Source organism: Delphinus delphis, chromosome 11 (genome assembly GCF_949987515.2).
Source record: "Delphinus delphis chromosome 11, mDelDel1.2, whole genome shotgun sequence".
Lineage (NCBI taxonomy): Eukaryota > Metazoa > Chordata > Mammalia > Artiodactyla > Delphinidae > Delphinus > Delphinus delphis.
This window is the reverse complement of record NC_082693.1, coordinates 7,936,821-7,959,459: the sequence shown is the minus strand read 5'-3', so window position 1 is coordinate 7,959,459 and position 22,639 is coordinate 7,936,821. Positions and strand designations below refer to the sequence as shown.

General features: G+C 37.0%; 1 protein-coding gene across 4 annotated transcripts in view; it reads right to left on the bottom strand.

The window, feature by feature from the left end:
• Positions 1–846: 846 nt before the first annotated feature.
• Positions 847–22,639, bottom strand: part of RIMKLB (ribosomal modification protein rimK like family member B) — a 43,960-nt gene continuing 22,167 nt past the window's right edge. For 2 of the 4 annotated variants that reach the window (XM_060024280.1, XM_060024279.1), the window contains 6 exons: positions 16,806–17,036; positions 15,001–15,087; positions 13,918–14,121; positions 6,581–11,118; positions 3,721–3,883; positions 847–994 (listed from right to left, as the gene is read on the bottom strand). In XM_060024280.1, the coding sequence (XP_059880263.1) occupies positions 10,655–11,118; positions 13,918–14,121; positions 15,001–15,087; positions 16,806–17,036 (986 nt within the window). In that variant the 3' untranslated portion in view covers positions 847–994; positions 3,721–3,883; positions 6,581–10,654. Of the gene's footprint in view, positions 995–2,169; positions 2,346–3,720; positions 3,884–4,318; positions 4,396–6,580; positions 11,119–13,917; positions 14,122–15,000; positions 15,088–16,805; positions 17,037–22,639 lie in introns of all 4 variants that reach the window. The other 2 variants (XM_069541175.1, XM_069541176.1) reach the window with 2 other exon arrangements.

The following is a 22,639-nucleotide window of genomic DNA, read 5'->3' as shown; positions in this document are numbered from 1 at the left end:
AACCAACGTACCAAAAATAAATGAATAAATTAATTTTTTAAAAAAAGAAAATCAAGAAAGAAAACCTTACAGCCTTCCATTCTGAGATGAAAAAAGATTTGGTATGTCTTGAATAAGATTTCAATAACCAAAATTTACAGAATTAAAACAGTATTTATTAAATGCTCAACTATGTGCTAAGAATTACACACGTATTATAGCTTAGCTAATACTTACACATTAGACTAGCAAAGTAGGTACGGTTCTTTCCATTTTTTTACAAACACTCCTTTATGGCTTGCAGAAGGTGACCTGTCCAAAGACCATTTAAACAGTAAGTAATGAAATCAGAATTTGTATCAGTATCTGCTTACAAAGCCCATTTTGTCAAAAGTACTAGGGCTGCCTCTGTATATACATGTATATTATTAGATCCCCTACAGTTCAAATAAAGTAGGTCAGACATGGTCTCCAGTCACAAGATTAAAATGTAGTGAGCAATGCTATGACAAGTGTGCGCTAGAGCCCTGTCAGAGTGAAACAGAAAAAAGGCTGCATTTCTTCAGAGATAAAAACATAGCAATAATTATTCAGCATGGACAGATAAACTGAGATGAGAGGGGCAGAAGAAAATCCAAATACACATTTTAGTGCCTATCTTTGTGCCAAAAGGAGTAATCATATCAGAATATTTTATAGAGAGATCAGTCTATCAAGAACCAAGGAGTTTAATCTTGCAAAAAGTGAAGAAAAAAAAGAGAATGACACATGTGGAGCTAGACATCAAGTCTAGATATGCAGACTGAAGTGAACCCATACAAAATGGAGTGAGCAGAAATAACTGACAAAAGAACAAACCATACTCCATGCTATTTCATTTCCAGTTCTGGTGTTTTTATTTTAGAAAGCACATCGAATTAAACAGGTTAGAGCTATTGCTTCCTTGTTCTGTGTACTTCTATCCTCCATTTGAAAAAACATACAGTCTTCATCCATTCTGTGAGATCAAAAGAACCTAGGGGGGAAACACACAGAGCTCACTTAAATCACAGTTTTAAACAGTCTTTATAATTAGGATGAGAAAAAAGAAAAGGAAAATAAGAAAATTAACTAATGTGACAATAAAAAAATACAAAATGTCTAGATTGCCAAAAAGAATCATAACCCTTTTTGTAATTACCACATTTCATCTTGGTGATCTCAGCTGACAAAGGTATACTAAGGTATATCATTCATTAAAAATTAAAGGCTTAAACCTGTAACAGGTTTAAAAGAGCAACCTTACTTCCCAGATTTACTTGATTCTTCTTCAGGAGAAACTATTCTTATTTCCTGAAATTTCTTCTCTCTAGAATCAACAATTCAATTTATAGGTCCATTATTTTATCTACTTTTTCAAGATGCTGCCAACACAAAAGCCAAAACTTTGGTCTTCATCACTGGAGTTTTGTGAGACTTATTTCAGTTAGACATCCATGTAAGCATACTTTCCTAGTGATTGATTTAAACTGTACTATAGAGATAATTTATATTTTACAAAAGTCAACCCAATTTTAGACACTGAATTTCATATTAAAAAATACAATCATATAAAAGATGTGTCAGCAGTATTACTCCTTGAAAACCCTACAATATAGACAATTGTGCTTTATTTTAGCACCAAGAGGAAAAAATTGAGGTAAGAACATTTTTTCTAAAACATCACAGAAAGTTATTGTAGCAAAATGCCTGAACAAACAAAACTAAACTTAAATGCTCTTACTCTAGTGCTCAAGACTACATTTTCAATAAATTATATAATGAGCAATAAATTTTGGTTCAGATTAAGATTCAAGCTTCTTTCAGTTCTAAAGCACTGACATCTCCATATAATAACCAAAATTTGTGACAAAACTCTTTTTAAAAGTTTAGAAATTTTAACCATATTAACTAAGGCATGTATTCTTGTGTTCCATACTAATATATGTAAAACTGTATTTAGCATTAAACAACTTTTTAATAGAAGGTGACTTCTTTTTATACTATTAAAAAAAAAAACAGAATTCACCATGTATTTAAACAATAATATGTTACTCTAGCTTCATGTTACGATAAATCCTTTATTCCAAGTATACACAGTAAGTCCATTTAACTATCTACTTCCCCTTGCTAACCTGTCAGAAAAAAAAAATTCAGAATATAATGTTTTACCTTTGTTGCAGATTGATTCATTATCCAGAATAGAAATAAAGGTAGGCCAGAGGAGAGGTAGAGGATTAGTGGTATAATAGATCTAAGAGATCCACTTCTCTTCTCTCTTGACCAGAAATTGCAAAGAACCTCTTTGCATCTTCTCTTAACAAGGGATACTTTTTTATTCTCAAACCCTGTAAATGATGTACTCATTAATTCTATGTACAAACCACCTAAAATGGCTGTCCACAGCTTGCCTTAGTATCCTAACCACAAGCCCAAACAGTGACAACTTTCTTTCTAACTCACAGCGGTCTCATTGCAGAGCACTTCACTTACTCAGTACTACAGCAGATTTTGAAGAATGCACGCCACATAATGCAAAGAGCACCATATTGGCAGTTAGGACACTTCAGATGTAGTCCTGGCTCTGTAATCTTAGTTACTAACTTCTCTGAACGTCAGTTTCTTTACCAGTAAATCCAAGATTATAGTATACTACCTCTAAGCTTTCCACTTTAAAAATTCTAAACTTCTATGGTAGGCCTCTGTAGGCCAGCAGCTGCATCTGTTATTACAGATACTATAGTAAAACAAGTAGTTGAATGAATAAACGGATCTGCAACTTATTAAAAGAATGGAAAATTACAGTCTTTAAATCTAGGGACTTCAAAATATCACTTCATTTCTTTTATTCAGCCTCATCAAATTCTAAAATGTAGAAAATCACAGCACTGGTACTGATGCCCATGTCTGAAGGCAGCTGTTGATGGAAAGGAAACAGACCTATTTACCAGAGAGAACACAAATGAAAATGGGGACACACACACACACACAGAGGAATAGGTAGGCAGAGACAAAAAATGACAACATTGGAAAAATAAAATCCCGAGGGACTGAATGACTAAAGAGAGAGATACCAAACCAGGAAAGCAGAAGCACAACTGAAGAAACAGTAAGAGAAGAAGGGCAGAGACAGATAAGCAAGACAGAAAGGTGAATATGCAGAACGGAACTGATGGGCAGGTACAGTGACAAAGAAATGGGACTAGAAAGGAAAGAGATAGCCAGAAGAAAAGGTCATTTTTACCACAAAATATTGTCAAATTACATACTTCTGTAGTTATCCCCCCAGTGCTCACACTAAAAAGGGGACACTTTCATTTTTACAAAATGATTAACAATGCATATTTCATTTATCTTGCAGATTTTTAAAAAAAAATCACATTTACTGTGAGACAGCATAATTTTTGCCATCATTAAGGTCTACATATTGGATATGATAATAACTCTTTCACAATGTATATCAAATCATCATCTTACAATTTTATCTGTCAGTTATACCTCAATAAAGCTGGGGGGAAAAAAAAAGGTTTCACACGCATCAATATACTGGAAATCCCTAATTTTACATATTGCTCATTTTTTTCCCAAATTAAAGAATGATAGTACCCCAGTTAGGACAAATTCATCCTACATCAAGAATTTACAGGCATTCGTGATTACACACCACAGTGACTTACAGGACACTGGTATCATATTGAAAACACATTCTTGAAATTAACTTACCATTTAAGAGTCAAGATCAGGGATCGTAGTCCTGTTTCCATTTTTGCCCCCTTTGCTTGTCGTGGTATGTCATGCTCTATCTCTTCTCCTATGCCGATTTTGTCAGTAGCCATCAATCTGAAGAATTCTTTCTTCTGCTGCCACCTACCAGTTTATTTCTCTGCTGCAGCAGAAGAGTATATAGAAAAAGTTCTTGCTTACTATTCATATTAAACAGAAAAATTCCTTAACATTTCATATTTTCACATGTGTATGAAGTTCCTGTTTCCCCGAAACCTCCCCTCCAAGTTAAAACAACAAAAATCCCAATCACAGAAGATCAAAACACGTATGATCAATGTTCATGCTAAGCTGGAGGAGGGGGGAGCTGGAAAGATTTAGACACTCAGCAGCTGCCACCTCAAGGAGCCATTCCTTTTCTGTTACTTTCCTTCTTCACCTGTCCCTACAAATAATAAATGCATAACTTAAAATTTTAACTAGGTAGTGAACTCCTCCAAATTTTAAGTTCAGAGACTACCAAAAGACTTGTGGAAGATGCAGCAATAAAGGAGTTTTTAAAAGTAATTCTAGAAACTAAGGGTGTTAGGCGCTTTACCTGCTTGAGTTTTCATGTTCTGGACTGCTTATTGCCCAATGGCTCTGAATACATTAAAACACGAACACATACGCCACCTACATTTAAAATAGGGTAGCATTTGTATGCCCGTATAAGCAATGGGTATATTTTTTGCAAAAGAGTAGTAATTTCATTAGGTCCTTTTAAAAGGACTGACCACAAATGCACATTTCCTCAAACTGTATACATACATAAAAGAATTAAGGGCAAAAAAGCGAGAGTGACAAAGGTAATAGCGGTTGTAGAACCGGAAATGAATACCACATAAATGTTTTGTTTTTTAATATCCTGAGATTCATTTTTATTCCCAGTCTCTTTATTATTGAGGTCTAAGTTTCAAATTTATTCTTTATTCGCTACTAAAGAACAATATGCTAGAATGAGCTAGTGATAATGATGAACTAGTAATAATAGCTTTTGTTCCACCCTCCCACTACCTTTACCCCAAAATAAAAACTTATTTTGTGAACTTAAAAAATAAAACAAACACTGACATAAGCACCAAAGGCTAGTCAACAGTGGCACTGCCGTGACATTGTTTCTACTTTCTCATTCCTTCCCCCATCTCAAGCCCCACCCTTTGACCTCTGATTATGGGATGAGCCTGAGCAGAAGAGTTGGTGATGTCAGGACTGCGCCGTTCCCACGGATGCTCCTAGAGGCCTGCTGTGCTTCTGGGAACTGGGGCACAGGGATGGCTGTCTGACTGAAACCTAAAACAACAACAATTCACCCCACCCCTCATGTTCCCAAACCCCACAGTAGCAGCCAGGTATATATACTATATAAGGACCATCTAATATAGTTTGAATATGGTGAAATCTGAAAGCAAGATCATTTTTAACATGGCAGTGATCTTGGGGGGGTGGGGGGGGCAGCGGAATGGAGGTTCATAAATCCTCCACATCCCATGCAACCACAGACTGCACACATGCTAATGCTAGCCATTCTCATTAGCAAGAGAACAAGATCCTTCCATATGTCATAAATTACTGCAGAAGTGCAGCCAGGATTCCTTTGTTGGTAAATTTCAGTTCAAGACATAAATATTTTTATCTTAAGATGCTTAGGGGAATGACTGTCCCTACCTCATATGAGTGAACTGAAGCACAAAACAAGTTTATGACTTATTTTATGCCTTCAGCTGTAGAAACAGCATTACAAGCCAGGATTTCCTATTCCCTAACTAGTGAGTTACTAGACTTCCAGCCTCCTTGGATAGGGCATCCAAAGAGAATATATCTTGAAAAGGTCTTGACTACTGACACTGAAATTCTACCTTATCAGAAAGAGGATTATCTCCCATAATGATGATAACTCATATTAGAGCTAAAACTTTGGAAAGGACAGGAAAAAGGAGGAAAAGGGTAGGGGGACTGGGGCAGACAGGAAAGGATAGTAGTATTAACTAACAGGAAGGCTATTAAAATGGATAAGTTGTATTCCTGTTCCTGCCATTAACTTTGTTTTATGGGCTTGATTAATCTGCTCTAAGATCTTGTGCTTCAGAAATGCCCTCCAATCTGTTCAAACCTATAACTTTTTAATATTTAAACCATTACTTAATAATAATCTCGAATGGCTGACATCTCTCTGTTAGAATTAGTGCATCAGAAATGCTAAAATCATTAATTCTGAAATCACGCTGCTCCTGAAATAACTGAAATGCTATTACCTTTTGTCTCATTACCTTTCACTTTTATAATGAAGCCACAGAAAGAGAAGCACTACTAAGGTCAACTGAAGGCTGTGTTGAGTTTTTACCATATATATAACCTAGAACCTAATTTTACCTTTTCAAAACTCTAGTTTTCCATACCTGTCCACTCCTAATTGATGTCTTTATACTGTGAGCTCACTGTGTATTCGGAACACCAACCCCTGAAAAAGCTTAAGCCAGAGTAGCACAATGGAAGAAACACACAAACCCAAAACAAAAACAAAGCTAAAAAAGTCACACTCTGAAATAATTATAGACATATATGCAAGGAATGGAGATATCTAAATGGCTAAAACAAATCCCCAAAGAAAGTCCTGGGTTCATCCCAACCAGTTCAAACTTTACCCCCAAAACTTTTTCTATAACCAAATTATTTGCTAGATATGTTTATACATTGTTTTTTGAAATCCAAGTTATATTACAAACCCATTGGTGCCTTCAAAGTACATAAAAGAAAGGAAATTTAAAAAAGAAAGTAAAGTTAGCCTTGTGATGAAAAAAAGGAGAAAGAATCAAATTACCTGCCAGCAGGCTGGGGCTGTGCCTGAATCCAAACCGCTGCATTTACCATTCATTCTACAGCTGCATTATTGGGGGAAGGGGAGTTTAGAAGGGCACTGACCCCGAAAGTTCTCAATACTTCTCACTCATCATCAGGAAGGGGGAAGAAGGAAAGTTTTTTCTCTGGGTATTTTTTTGTTTGTTTGTTTTTGTTTTTTTGTCTCCTGAAAAGGCTGGCAAAGAACAGTAATAGTGCAAGCAGTTAGAATATTTCTTTAAAAACAATTTTAAAAATGCAAAACATTAAGGAATTTAAAACACCACATTTTCGTTAATATAGAAAGAATTTTCACTAGAGTTAGGCAGCCACCCCAAAACAGCATGGCAAAAGGGCATTGGTATAAAGGAAATAAAATACCACACAAAAATCCAAAACAAAACTAAAAACATTTCAAATTAAACCTGGAAGACTAGAAGATTCCAACAGCAGATTTCTGTCCACTACTGAAACATTCCAAAATCCAAGCTTCAAAGGCGCCTAAATGTATCTTAAATGAAATTTTGTTTGGTTTGGTTTAAGAAAAAAAAAAAGAAAGAAAGCAGTGAACCTGGTTATAAATCCTGCAATATATTACATTTAAAAATATCCTAGTACGACAGAAACAAATTATAAAAGAAATTAAACAAACAAACAAACAAATAAAAACAGTAGCAGCAGAGGTTACCTGTCTGAGCACCTACATTTTCTTAGGAGGGGATCGTGTCTCACCAGCCATATAGCCCATAAACCTTCTCAAAAAGAGTGAGCCAGGAGAAAAATGTAACACAGATTTGATTTCACAATGTCTCTAAGCGCCCCAGACCCCAAACTGGGGACTCACTGAACGAAGAGAATTTCTTTTTCCTTTGTTTTCTTCTTGAGAAAAAGAAGAGATGATCTTGAAAGTCAATTACTTCTTTCAATGCCTTCGATACCTTTTCAAAAGTCTGATAAAGCACTTGATGAAAGCAAGTCTCTTGATGGATTTTTCTAATGTTCCAGGGTATTTTCTTATTTGATAGCATATACAGAAATACTTCAAAGTTCAGTGGAGTTAAAGCCAACAGAAATGACCAATCAAAAGAAAATAACTATTAAGAATTTTAAATGGAATAGTTCATATTTGTGTGTTTATGTATATACATAGTCCACTTTTCATCATGGGTGACATAAAAACAATATCAGAAAGAATTACTTTTAAATACAATTCAGAATTACAATTTTAACAATGTACAATACTTTTACAATAATCAGATTTTTGCAAGATAAAATAACGACTATACATATTTGATAAATACACATTTTTACCTCTCATAATAGCAATAAAGATCTTAAGAAAGTTACTCAACAATAGGAAAATATATTTAACTTTCACTTAAATATCTGGGCTGTTTTATTTGGGTTCTTCCAGTATGGTTTGCTCTTATTCTTCACCTTACTTTTTGAAGGAATTCAAGAGGATATTCATGTTTTTAAACTCTAAGATGTCCATTCAGTGTACGATCCAGAAATAGGTTGGTAAGGCTATGTTTTAACATAGTGTGAATGCACAAAAGATGGGCAGTGAGTAAAACTAACAGTGAAATAATCTCAGATATTTCTTCTAATGTACTTGGTTAATTTGATAATTTTTTTAAAAGGCTACCTACATTTTTCCTGGTGCCTTATCCCACCCAACAGAAACCTTGAGTTTTTCATCAAATAGACAGGGTGTTCTATTTGTGTTTTAAAATTCACTAATCTATATACATGTGACATGTAACTATTCAAAGTATATGTATCATAATCTATGTGGCAACCAGATGGTCTCTACACACATATGAATGATGATTTAATTAAGCGATTCCTTCTCCCTTGTTTATTTCTCTATCCCGAATAGTGTGCATCTTCCAAAGTATGGTCATTTAGTAAAAGAAGTACCAAGTGAGCCAGAGGTACTTATATGTTCCACAATATGTCGCACAATAACCCTGTACAAGTCAAATTCTTTTAGATGAGATGTGAATATCCTAAAATAAATTAGAAAGTCCTCTTATGTATCTTTTTCTAAGGTGAAATGAGACACTGCACAGATCAGAGGTACTATTCTATTTGTCAACAATCAACCTTTCACTCCATTTTAATATTATTTAATTCTATGGAAAAAACACGTTTTATTACATTCCTTTTTTAAAATGGGGGAAAAACTGTACAAGTAAGCATGATCAAACCTCTGTTAGAGCTGGTTAATACTGATCTTATTGCCTCGAAGTCTCTCTAGTAGTGTCCAAGAAATTATGTTTAATGTCCATCTGAAGGAAAAAAGCACTGGAGAGGCAAGAAAGGACTCGGGTAAAAAGCTTCAGAGGATTGTAGGGAGATGGAACTTGCCGCTTAAAAAAATTACGTTGAGCTCTGGTGCATCTCCATTTCTTAACACGCCTTCCAAACCATTCACTGGGATAGTTTTACCCATGTTTAAAGGCTCATATTATATGCAGTTTGGGGGCTTTTATAAATTCAGAAATAAAGTAATATAAAGAGTAGAATATTGAAGGCTTCAGAGTAGGGCTATAAGAGACTCAATACTGCTAAATAAGTCCCCAAACAAAAACGGTCAGTCCACCCCAACCCAAAACCTATGTGTAATAGGAGAAAATGCACAGCAAGAAGCAGAGGAAAAGCATGTAGCCTGGAATAAATCATACACTGAACAGTCTAGAACCAAAGAAAAAAAGCAAACAACATACATATACACAAAAGCCTAAGCAGCAGCTATTCTCCTCATGTCTTTAGGTGAGTACCTCTACCAGTAGATTATTGTTATGAAAACGACTCAGTTGTTTTTTTTAAAGTAAAAAACTGTTTCCCATCATGCTCCATTTTCTAGAATCTTTCCTTTTTGATTGGTTGGTGTAAACAAAAAGCAAAGCACATAAACATGCAAGCGTGCACGTGCGTGCACACACACGCACGCGCACACACACACCCTCCTAAAATGTGAAAAATGCAGATATATAACGCTGGTATTAGAAATCACTTCAACTTTATACTTAGGAACTTATAGACCCTTGATTTGCCCCCCAAAAATATTCTTCCTTGTCCTTATTCTTTAAATGCCCAACCACCAAAAGAAAAAAGGAAAAAAATAAAATGCTTTAAATGCACATGTTTCAAGTCAGTGTCTTGTTAACAAAAAAGGTAGCATTTTCTTCACTTTGGCCATTGTTAAAGATGCAGGCATAGATCAGGGAATGTTAAGACTAGCATGTATTTAAAAAAAAAAATGCAACATTAACAGAGCATATATCTTTCAAAAAAGGCTAAAACACTAACAAATACAAGTCAATGCACATATTTTTAACTAGTGCAATTTTATCTACAATGGAGTAAATGTTATTTTGTGTGCCAGACATTGCAATACTGTTCATTTCCCTTTTATCATGCAAACATGCCAACTTTATCATTAAAAAAATCTTTATTGGGTCACATTCACGTTGCCCTCCCACCCAAATTAAGGGGGAAAAAGTCAATAACAGAGCTCCTCAAGATCTCATAACTATGAACATAAAGCTCCTAGATAATAGTGTATAGGCTGAATTTTCAGATTTGTATAAAAAAATTATAATTTAGGTAGATGTCTTCCTCACGGATTACAACACAATGTTAAGTACACTACTCTGAAATTTGTACCAACTGTACAAAAACAAAAGCAAGAGACCATGAAAATATTATGTTCTTCATGGCCTGAGAGCCTACACATCTCTCTGAGTAATGTAAAACTACGAGAGCCTGACATTTTTCTGTATCTCACCTCTTCTGCCTCTCTATCTGTAGGATTTGCAAATCAAAGTCAGTAACATCTTAGTAGCAAAGGTCTCGTCTATCTCCCCATTCTTCCTTCCTAACTAATCCTACTCAATTTTCTCTCATCTCTCTGAGCATTTTCTATGAACAGCATTGCAAGTTGGTTTAAAAAAAAAAAGAAAAAGAAAAAGAAGAAACAAAGAAAAAAAGGAAAGAAGAAAAACAAAGTTTTACAAGGGTTTTGTTGGTTAATTATTTACTGGTGGAATCACTCCACCAGGAGTTTGATTTCATTGGCTAGCAGTTGGTTCATGTTGAATAGGCCCCCCGGGAGCTTGGTGAGCAGCTCTCGCTCCGTGGTTTCAGGGTCGCTGTCAACAGAGCTGGAACTTGCGCTCATGTTGTCGACAGCAGTGTTGGCTGGGGGACCCAGCTCCGGCTCACTAGTCTCACTGGCCGTGGACACCACGGAGAGCAGGGACATACGCCGGGTGAGCCGGCCAGAGGGCAGAAGGGAGGCGGCATAGTCCGCTATGATACCAGCTACATCTAGATTACAAGCCTTATCAAAGGCTATGAAACCTACATTTGCATTGGCCTCGCAGACACAGAAGGAGCCGTCGTCTTTCGTCAACAGGTCAATGCCACACACATCCATTCCCAGGATATTAGACACCTGGATAGCTAGCTGTTTCCCTTGTTCACTCAGTGAGCACATCATCCCGACACCACCTGGCAAAAGAGAAATAAGAAGTTACCAAAATGACAAAATTTTGGAGTAAAACTAAAGCTGACCTTAAAGTTAGCCTCTAAGGCTAAACCTCTCTTCTAAATCAGTAGAATAGCAAAAGTGTTATTCTAGTGTAAAACTGGGACTCTGAAGTCTAAGATTCTTTCATTAGGGAATCCCCTTCCAACGCAGTCTCTCGACAAATTCATGACTTTGTACTTTTTCCATATGCTATTTTTTTCTGAAGCCATTAAACTTTCACTGAAGTCTATCTTACTTGCAATCCCATGGAACTTTTGCATAAATACAGTTAAACCACTTAATGTTGTTATTGGTTTTTATCAGTTTCAGATTTTGATTTGTAAAAATAGAGATGCATAACAAGGACAGAGGACAGAATCTAGGAACATGCTTTTCTTCCTCCACAGTCCCAATTCTAATCTCTTTGCTGTTCCTAAGCCAAAAGTATTCTGGGGTTTCAGGTAGCTGGAGGAGTGTATGTGAAGTCTTCGCTGGTATCTGAGAGAAAAGAATTAGAACTAGTTGGAGACAGTTTCAAGACTAGAAAGGACTAGATAAGGACTAGAAAGCAAAAGAATTTGGACAAAACCTTGGCTTAAGGAGCTCAACAGGAGGAAAGCTGACATCAGTACTATGTAAGTATGCCTGACCCAAAGAGACCAAAAGTAAAGGCACATATGACCAGAGTCCCCCTTACCACTGTGGCTGGAAGAGTACGGGGAGGGGAGTGCAGGAAGGAGGGGACTGGCACACTAGCCAATGAATTAAATGACACTGCTTCTCAGTATCCATAGTACTGAGGCCATCTGGAATGTTCCAAATAACCAGAGCAGAGCTCTGATGTGACGTGACAATAACAAATAACAAGCTGTCTATGACCTGAATGAAAGAAATAAGAGCACAAATTCAAGTTTAGCACAAAAAGACTCTCTGAACTAACACAAAAACAGGATTACCCAACTTAAAAGTTTCAACAGAGAAACTGAAGGAGAGTTGCTTTTGTGAGTCTAACTTATAACTTGGAAAATCTACTGTGAGAAATATTTTGAAGCACATACAAAAAACCTGAGGTGAAGTCACAAAAGAAGGACAAAAAATCTGGATAACTGAATCAGAAAAACCCTAACCCCCAGAAGGAGAGAAGAAATTTTCCTGAAGCTTAGAAAAACTGAATCTGATAGAAACAGCTTACTAAAATCCAGGTTGGACTGACTGAGAAGAGACACATATCTAAAAATATCCTGACAAAACTGTTTCGCATTTCAAATAAAACAAAACAACCAAAAATAAGAGAACAAAACAAAACAAAAAACAAACTTACAAAGAATATAAATTACCTACCCCCCTCCCAAAATCAGAGTAGATTTGGACATTCAATTGCAAAAGTGTAAACTGTAGAGCAGCAGAACAGAAGTAAGACTCACACAATTTAAGAATCCTATCTCAGCCAATATATCATTCTCCTTTGAGAAAGACAGCAAGCTATGAGGTATCTATCACTCACACACACCATCCAGGGAAAATAATCAAGAAGAGATACTAACATAACAGCAAATGACTAAGGACAGAAAACTCAAGGTATGGGAAGATGCAGACGGGGAGTAAAGAGTGACTAGTAGTGTGATTCTTGCAATACAGGTGTAATTAACTCTCAACAGATAAAGACTGCCTGGGAATGGATAACGTAAGTGCTACATAAGGATTCTTGCAACAGAAGAGACACACAATAAAAGAAATTCTATTATAGACTTGAACTAAAACTATTAAATGGTTTCAGAAAAATAGTGGAATACAAAGCCCAGGGAAGCAGAAATTTGTGTCTGTTTTGTTCACTGCTATATACAAAATACTACTATAACAGTATTGATACTTAGGAGGTACTCAAAAATATTTGTTCAGTGAATGAATGAATCAAGAGGGAGGAGTAGGAAGGGAAGTAAAACTGTTCTAATCCTCTCATGGGAAGAGAGAGGGAACAAGAGGTGATGCATTTTGAGAGTAGAGATTTCAAGGAGTTTGGATATGAGGTGTTAGACTAGAGAGGAGATCAAGAATGACTCCAAGGATTTTGGTCTAAACTAGAAAGATACAGTTGCCAAAAAACAATAAGGAGAAAACTGTGGATGGGACATATTGGGAGGAGGAGTTAGATGAGGAGTTCAGTTTTGGACATGTTAAGACTAAAATGTCTAACAGACATCTACATGGAGATATTGAGAGGCAGTGATTTATATGTGCCTGGAGTTCAGGAAGAAAGCCTAAACTGGAGAGATAAATTTGAAAATAATAACATAGATAGCATCTAAAGCCACGAGCTAGGTAAGATTACTAAGAACGTAAAATACACAGAGAAGAAGAAAACACCCAGACTACGCTCTGAGGCCCTTCAACGGTAAGAAATCTCAGAAGATATACACTTAAGCAAATCAAAATCAGCAACATTCTTTGGACCAATGGGTAAAATGGGTTAGGACACAGCTTAAATGAAATAATATGACCAAAGAGGGAATTTGTTAGACATTTCACACATGTGCAAATTGGGGTACAAATTGAGCCTGGGTGAAAGCAAATTTATGATTCAGAGAAATCCAGCTTCATTACTAGAAAAACAATTCTATACTTTTATTATATTCGTGGTAAATCTATGAATCATATTTACATGTGAAAGATACGTTTTTCAACATATTAAATAAAAAGATCTAAGTTATATACAAATACTCACTGAAAAAGCTTTAATAGTATTACTTTATATCCTAGAAAGACACTTGCATTGCTTTTACCTAGTGAGCAGTTGCTTTGCATCCTCCCATCCGTTGAACAGCGTAACATGGTGCCAACCACACGGCCTCCCACAACAATGACACGTACATCCCTTCCATGAGACTCTTTAACATACTTCTGAAACAGGTATGGAGCTTCATGGCGAATAAGATGGCTTAGATCAGCCAAATGGTGCTTATCGCGAGCCAAGAAAACTGCTTTGCCTGTGGTCGAAAAGAATAAAAAATGTAAGTCAACAAACTATGAGCAGTTGATATCATTACCTGCATTTTCTTGTGTCCCAATCTCCTTTTTCAGAACCAACTGCTTTTTAACCAAAGTAACAGCGTTATGGTAAAATGTATATAAAGACCAACTAAATATTTGGGTTCTTAAGATTTGTATTCCTCCAGGTTAGCCAATAATACTAGCCTCACTTATCAACAAAACATTTTTCTGAGTTAAAACATATGTTTTATATATTACACAATATTAAGATGCCATGTTTGCATATAGTAAAGTAGCAGTATGTTACTACTTCTATGCCAACAGAAGTGTCTGCTTTTAAAACATGGTTATAGGGCTTCTCTGGTGGCACAGTGGTTGAGAGTCCGCCTGCCAATGCAGGGGACGCGGATTCGTGCCCCAGTGCGGGAAGATCCCTCATGCCGCGGAGCGGCTGGGCCCGTAAGCCATGGCCGCTGAGCCTGCGCGTCCAGAGCCTGTGCTCCGCAGCGGGAGAGGCCACAGCAGTGACAGGCCCGTGTACTGCAAAAAAAAAAAAAAAAAAAAAAATCTCTAGGATAACCACTAAACGAACAGAAATGTGAGTTGTTGTTGTTCCAGCCTAGAGGAACAACTCACAAAAGCGCCTTCTGTGAGTCTGAGGTACCATGCACCTAGCAATTTCCCTAGAGTAATTCTTCAGAAGCTCTGTTTCAAAAGCTATAAACTTCAATTGACAAGACTACGTCTAGTCAATAACCATGAGCAAATACAAGGTAGATCTAAGTTAAGTCTTAAAAAATCTGTTTTGTATAACCACTTATTAATTCTCAAGAGTAATTTCAATATTATGTGTGGTAGCAACAACTCATACACACCTCTATGACCCCGTGTATTCTTCACTACCATTGGAAACTCCAGTACTTCTGCTTCATCAATCATTTTAGCAAAGTTTTCATGACCACCTGGTTTGAGCAAAAGAGAAATTTAGGAACAGCAACAGAGGTGTTTTGTGATAAATTTTATCTATACTAAAGTCAGCAAGACAAGGGAGGTACAAGGTAATAACCTGATGGCTAAATTTTGTCTTCAGTTAAACAACCACTCCTTTTAAAATGGATAAAAACTATCTTAAACTATAAATATTCTAATATACAACTCAAAGAAATTAAAACAAAGTTTCCTGATTCTATAACATTTTTCATATTTTTAGCCCTTATTTCTCTACCACACAAATAATAGAAGCCAAGATCTACTTTAGTATATAGAATTCTATTTGGATTAAGAAACAGAAGAGTGAGGCAGTTGGGTAGACTTATCCAAAGTTGAAAAGATGCTGCATGCACAGGCATGGCTCTCTCTCTCATCAAATACACAAATTAATATTTCTTATCTCTATTATAAATCAGAGTTCTTTCTACACTGAGCTATTCAGTACCCATGGGTTATGTCTTGTTCTTTCTGTTTATATTCCTAGGAACAAACGATACAGAAGCAAAGCTACAGCAAAAATGGATTGTAGTTGTACAAAATCAGCATGGTGACAGAATAATCACACCAAGAAAAGGTTCATTAAACAACTGTGATATCATAAATTTTCAGCTCAGAGATATGAAGATGACCTAGTCTCCAAATTTTAAACCTTAAACGTGAGAGCACAGGTAATATTCATTAATTTGGTTAATATACTTTTCTCCTTTCCATTCTCTTAAAATCAGAATTGTAGAACGATGAAATAAGTTATATAATATCTCAAAAGCATCAGGAAGAGAGAACTCTCAAACTGTAACAGGACAGGAATTTCTTTTTAAAGCCTCGTTAACTCTCCAAGCATTCTGCTGGACATTTTAAGAAATATTTTTATGAAAAAGTATACTGATTTATAGCAAGTCTGATTCCTTCCAAACTAGAAAAACTGGAAAGGCAGGAAATATATTAACATAATACTGTTTACAGTAGTGCTACTCCAAGTGTGGTCCAGTAACCCCTGCCTGTGACTTCTTTGCTACTGATATGTGTCCAAATAAATACAAAAAGAGTAAGCACAAGAAAGCAATTTGGCATTGCTCTGCTATTTTTACGGTACTTTACGTGTACTTATCCACAGCAAATGGGTCTTAAAAAAAAAAAATAGTCCTCTACCACAGGTGATTTTAGAAGCACTGGTTTAAAGCACACCTAGTATAGTGTAATTTTCTTTAAAAATAGGGAAATATTTATGAACCATTATCATGAAAATGGTAATGAAGATAATCAGAAATTATAGAGATGACAGATTCTTTTACCTCAGGGGTTGCCACACTAAGGACTGATTGGGCATACAGCCCTTTTTTGTAATTAAGTTTTACTAGAAAACAGCCACACTCATTGTTTAAGCTTTGTCTACAGCACGTTTCACAGTACAACAGCTTTACTGAGGGTCACAAGAGAGAACTTACAGCCTGGAAAGCCCAAAATATTTACTATTTGACCCATTACAGAAAGTTTGGTCAGTCCATTCTACTCATACCATACACAGATTCATAATTCTCCTGCCCAGTTTGTTAAAACTGAAAATCGCTTCTAAGAGTTCTTCCTTGTTCACGAATTTCATTATATCACATAACCCTAATAGTTTAGTAGGGCTTTCAAAACTTATTGGTGCTCTAAAATTTAGGCTATAAATTCTTATTAGTTAACTCACCATAAGAGAAAGTATCTGGCAGAGGAACACCATGACCTGCCAACTCTTGAAACGTCCAGAACTTATTAACACAGTTCAGGATGGCTTGAGGTCGGTTCATCAACCTGCATCCCATCTTCTCCAGATGACGCAAAACAGTGATGTCACTATCACTTTGCACCCAAGGGGTTGGTACTCTCACTACCACCACCTGAGGGTAGGCAGTAATTAGTTCTCCATTGATACGAAGACCTGAAATATACAGGAATGAAACCATAACCATTAAAGGAGAATATACAATAGAGAAACAGATATATACCAAAGCTTAGGTCTCAAAACTAAATGTACTATTTTGCTAACATTTCACTGGGACAGAGAGACATTCCTCCTTAAATAATTTTCTTTTGTAAGAAAAAAGAAGATGTAATAAGAAGAATGTATGCCGGGGTAAATAAATTACAGTACATGTCAATACAATGAAGTATTACATATCCATTAAAAAGAATGTCATAAATCTCTATGTTCAAAGATGGAAAGAATGTCCAGATGCATAAGGTTAAGTTTTTTAAAAGCAATTAACTCTTGTGTTTACATATGTACAGAAAATATATAAAAATGGCTTTCTCTGAGTATGTGTGGCTGGCAAGGCAGGAAGAGAAGGGCAGAATGAGGAACTTTAAAACATTTTGCTCCATGCAATTCTCTATCTTTTTTAAGTGAGGATGTATGCTTTTAGTACAAAAAGAGAATTTTCTTTCTGTAAAAAATAAATAAATGTATTTATTTATTTATTTTTGGCTGTGTGGGGTCTTCGTTGCTGCGCGCGGACTTTCTCTCATTGTGGCGAGCAGGGGCCATTCTTCGTTGCGGTGCGCAGGCTTCTCACTGCGGTGTCTTCTCTTGTTGCGGAGCACGGGCTCTCGGCTCGCGGGCTTCAGGAGCTGTGGCTCGAAGGCTCTAGAGCGCAGGCTCAGCAGTTGTGGCACACGGGCTTAGTTGCTCCGCGGCATGTGGGATCTTCCCAGACCAGGGCTTGAACCCGTGTCTCCTGCATTGGCAGGCAGATTCTTAACCACTGGGCCACCAGGGAAGCCCCAAAAAGAGAATTTTTAAAAGAGCAGTTTTCTGAGTTTTATCCAATACCATTCTATTTTTAAAGAGGTCCCAAATAATAAAGGAACAAGGTACTTGTTGCTCCTTACAACCTACTTTCATTAAAAAATTACATATACTTATTTAAATAACATTCAAATACAAAAATATAACACATTTACCTCCCATCCAACATCCTACACAGTGTTAACAGTATGTATCAACTAACAGTTAATAGTTAACTAATAGTATGTTAATAGTATTTTCCCCACCATTATCTAATTATAGAAAAATATATATAATTTTTAGACAAATGAGATACTTTGTTTACATCATTTTATGTCACTTTCTCTCATCACTTAAAATTATACCAGACATCTAAGTCAGTGCACATATAACTGTATTGGGCTCAACAGAATTATATTTAAAGATACACCACATGATCAATCCCTTACTCATGGACATTCATTCATTGAATAAACATTAAGTAATTACTATGTGTCAGATTCTTTTCTAAAAGTTGGGAATAGATTGGTAACTAAGGCAGATAAGGTCCTTGACTAGTCACTGTACTCTATATACATTTACATACCCAGGACTTTTATAGTGAGTGAGTGAGTGAGTGAGTGAGTGAGTGAGTGAGTGAGTGTGTGTGTGTGTGTGTGTGTGTGTGTATGTACACCGTATTCTTTATACATTCATCTGTCAATGGACACTTAGTTTGCTTCCACGTTGTAATTATTATAAATAAAGCTGCTATGAACATGGGGGTGCAGATAAATCCTCAAGATAGTGATTTCATTTCCTTGAGGTAACATGCTGGATCCACAATTCTGAGCCAAAAGAGATTTTATCTATTCTGATTAAGGGAACTGAGGTTATGTGCTTGATATTACCTGTTGATACTTCACACCATCCCCATCTTTTACTCCCTCCCTGTATGGCATGGACTAGAAGCACTTCCTACTCTCCCTTGCCAGCAGGATTCTATTTTGAGAATCCACCAACGAGAGACAATTACACAAAATTTTAAAGGTCAAAGAGAAGTAGAAGTCATTATTCTCCAGGGGCAGCTGGTAGCGCTGTGGTCATCAGCAGATGTGAGGTTTTTTGCCAAAAGCTTCAGGCATTGTCCTTGCAGTCGTTCACTGACCATGCTGCTACAGGCATCTTGAGATCAGCAGCAGCGGATTCCTGCAATCCTACATTTTCTCATTTCCTGGGCTTTTGTGCTGACTTGCCTCAACAGGAAAATCTAAACAGCATTTTACTTGAAATCAGAAAAAAGCCTAGTGACCAAATTGGGAGTTAAAAGGGGACATGGAGAATGGGAAAGGTGAAAAGGGAACCCAGTTTACGGCAAAAGATGCTGCCTCTGGGTGTAGATATGAAAGATTCTGGTGATAAAATCAAAGTAGAACTATTCTGTAACAGTTGAAGTACGGATGGGAACTATACAGATGTGTATATAAAATACACATGTGTATTACAGGTGTGTAAAATAATTCATATCTGGTAGTGTGGAGTGTGTGTGTGCTTACAGAAGGAATCAGCCCAAGACTTAATACCTAAAGAAATGGGGATGTATAGGCTGAAAAAAGAAAAAGAAAAAATGGCAATTCCTAGGACTGGATTTGATGAATCTCAGTTAAGGGACACGAGAAAGAAGCAAAAACCTGAGGAAAAATGAGTCAAAAAACCAGGAAAATCTAGTTTTAAGTAGTAATATGAAAAATAAGAAAAGTCAGTGTTACCTGGAGAGAATAATCAAATTCGTTAAATGAAACAGAGGTAAAACAAAGACTGAGTTTGGGAAAACTTGAGTGATCAGGAAAAGAGACACTGTCAACTGTCAAGAGAAAATTCATCCATTATGACATTATCTTCTCATTTCCCTAAAATGGAGATACTTTTTGCGCCTTTTAAGAAAGGGGATAGAGAAGGCAATGTGTTCCACTCCCGGTCTGCTGCCAACGGAAATTGGGAATATGGGAGTACTTTATCCAAAGCACAGTCAGATCTGCATAGTACACTATATGGGCATTACTGAGGATGGAAAGAAATTCAATGCCTCCAGTAACAGAAACAGACACTTTATTATCCTAGACAAGCAGAAGGTGATCTGAGACTGCCCAGAAAGAAGGGCAGGTACAGATGAATGTGAGCAAAAACAAAAAGGCAAAGTATTACTGATCTCTTGAGTACTCTTAGTAAATACCACTCATCTTTGATGCAGAGCTTATAAAACTGAAATATAGGGAGGATGACTCTTTTCCTTAGATCCCTGTTATTCATTATACACATGTACAATTCCACTCTACTCATTGTGAAAACAGCTATTCCAATTGAATGTGCTACCAGTCAGCTTTGCTTTCAATTCCACTTCTTCAAGCGTATACTGTCTTTTTTGCTCATCATCTTAAACAGCAACTTATGAAACTATTCATCTAGTTTTGTTTCATACTGGGATAGAGATTTCAATATAAATATTTTGGGTAAGTTTTGAATTAAGTGTATGATTAAACATTAAAAGCCGGGCTTCCCTGGTGGCGCAGTGGTTGAGAATCTGCCTGCTAATGCAGGGGACACGGGTTCGAGCCCTGGTCTGGGAGGATCCCACATGCCGCGGAGCAACTAGGCCCGTGAGCCACAACTACTGAGCCTGCGCGTCTGGAGCCTGTGCTCCGCAACGAGAGGCCGCGACAGTCAGAGGCCCACGCAACACGACAAAGAGTGGCCCCCGCTTGCCACAACTAGAGAAAGCCCTCGCACAGAAAACGAAGACCCAACACAGCAAAAATAAATTAATTAATTAATAAACTCCTACCCCCAACATCTTAAAAAAAAAATTAAAAGCCAATAAATAATGAGTTAACCTTAGAATAGCAATGAGGTTGGGAACAATTTTTATTCCTACATTTTTTAGATAAAAATGTATTATGTATTAAAAGGCTGCTACTGTTGTCAAGGCAGAGTGAGAAAGTGCTGAGGGCTGATTATTCTCCCAAGTTGAAAGATTCCTTTGGGATATTAATAATCTCCTTGCCAGTAATTAAGCGGGAAATCTCTCATGTAGCCTGCTCTACACCTGTGCTTTTTGAAACTAGTTTGGCTACATGATAAGTACTAGGTGTTTTCATCCTCAGGAAATAAGGATAGGCTTATCTGCTGACTGGCATTTCTTTTTCTTCCATCCTTTACTATTCCAGAGGATTTACCAGGACCTCTGGAATCACTTTAAAGCTAACAAATTTTAAGAATTTAAACTGGAAGTTTCCAGTGAAGGAGCTATTTGTACACAATTAAAAAGCGACACAGTCTCTGTGCCAAAAATCAAGGATGCACTCAAAGATTAAGACAGATGAGTTACTAGAACACGGGAGACAGCCTGAAAGAGCTTTCATTTAGCCAAATTTCAAAGAAAAAAAACGACTAACAATGCAAAAAAAAAGCTCATTATTCTATAATGATAATGGAGAAGGGGGGCTCATTTGCTATCACTTGAGGAACTATTACATAAATCTGTATTCTAAAAACTGGTAGGGACTTCCCTGGTGGCGCAATGGTTAAGAATCCGCCTGCCAATGCAGGGGACGCGGGTTCGAACGCTGGTCGGGAAACTAAGATCCACAGGCCACAGGACAACTAAGCCTGCGTGCTACAACTACTGAGCCCATGTGCCACAACTACTGAAGCCTGCGCGCCTAGAGCCCCTGCTCTGCAACAAGAAAAGCTACCACAATAAGAAGCCCACGCTCTCCGCAACTAGAGAAAGCCCACACGCAGCAACAAAGACCCAATGCAGCCAAAAATAAATAAATTTATTAAAAAATAAAGAAATAAAAACTGGTAAATAATGAGGAAAAACTACATTTTTGCCCCCATTTCAGGAGGAGCTATTTATCACCAGTAGGAAAAGGTCTTCTCTAGAGAAGAATGTCAATTAATATAGAAGGAATAGCAAAATTAGAAAAATCACCATTTTGCAAATCCCAATGAAATATCAAAATATCATTATAAGGGGGGCTTCCCTGGTGGCGCAGTGGATGAGAGTCCTCCTGTCCATGCAGGGGACACGGGTTCGTGCCCCGGTCCGGGAAGATCCCACATGCCGTGGAGCGGCTGGGCCCATGAGCCATGGCCGCTGAGCCTGCGTGTCCGGAGCCTGTGCTCCGCAACGGGAGAGGCCACAACAGTGAGAGGCCTGCGTACCGCAAAAAAAAATAATAATAATAATCATTATAAGGAAAGGTGGATGGGATATCTGTATAGTGCCAAAATATCAAAGAATTGCTAGGCAAAAGATAAAAATAGATTCTTCTAACAGACCATGCAGACACTACCTGTCCCAGTGATCAAACTTATCCTGGACAGTGGCACAGACTATCATTTTGGGCCTCCTGGAAGAACGCACTGTGAAGCATCCATGGTCAACTAAGAGGTAACTGTGTGCACAAAACACATGAACTCTATCTAATGATGCCAACTCGCAGGAAGCTTCAGGAGGCAGACATCACAAGAAAACTATCACACAAATCCAGGATATGAGACATTGTTCTGATCACTTCAAAAAGTTGATGTCACTTTAGAACTAAAGATGGGAAGAATGTCTAGAGTCAGAAAGACTGAGTAGACATTATATCCAAATACAATGCATGAACCTTATAGAGCCTGATTTGAAAATAACTGAAACAGGTATTTTGGAATCAACTGCGACAATCTGATTCTAGAGTATATATGAGATGATATTAAAGAGTTTACTT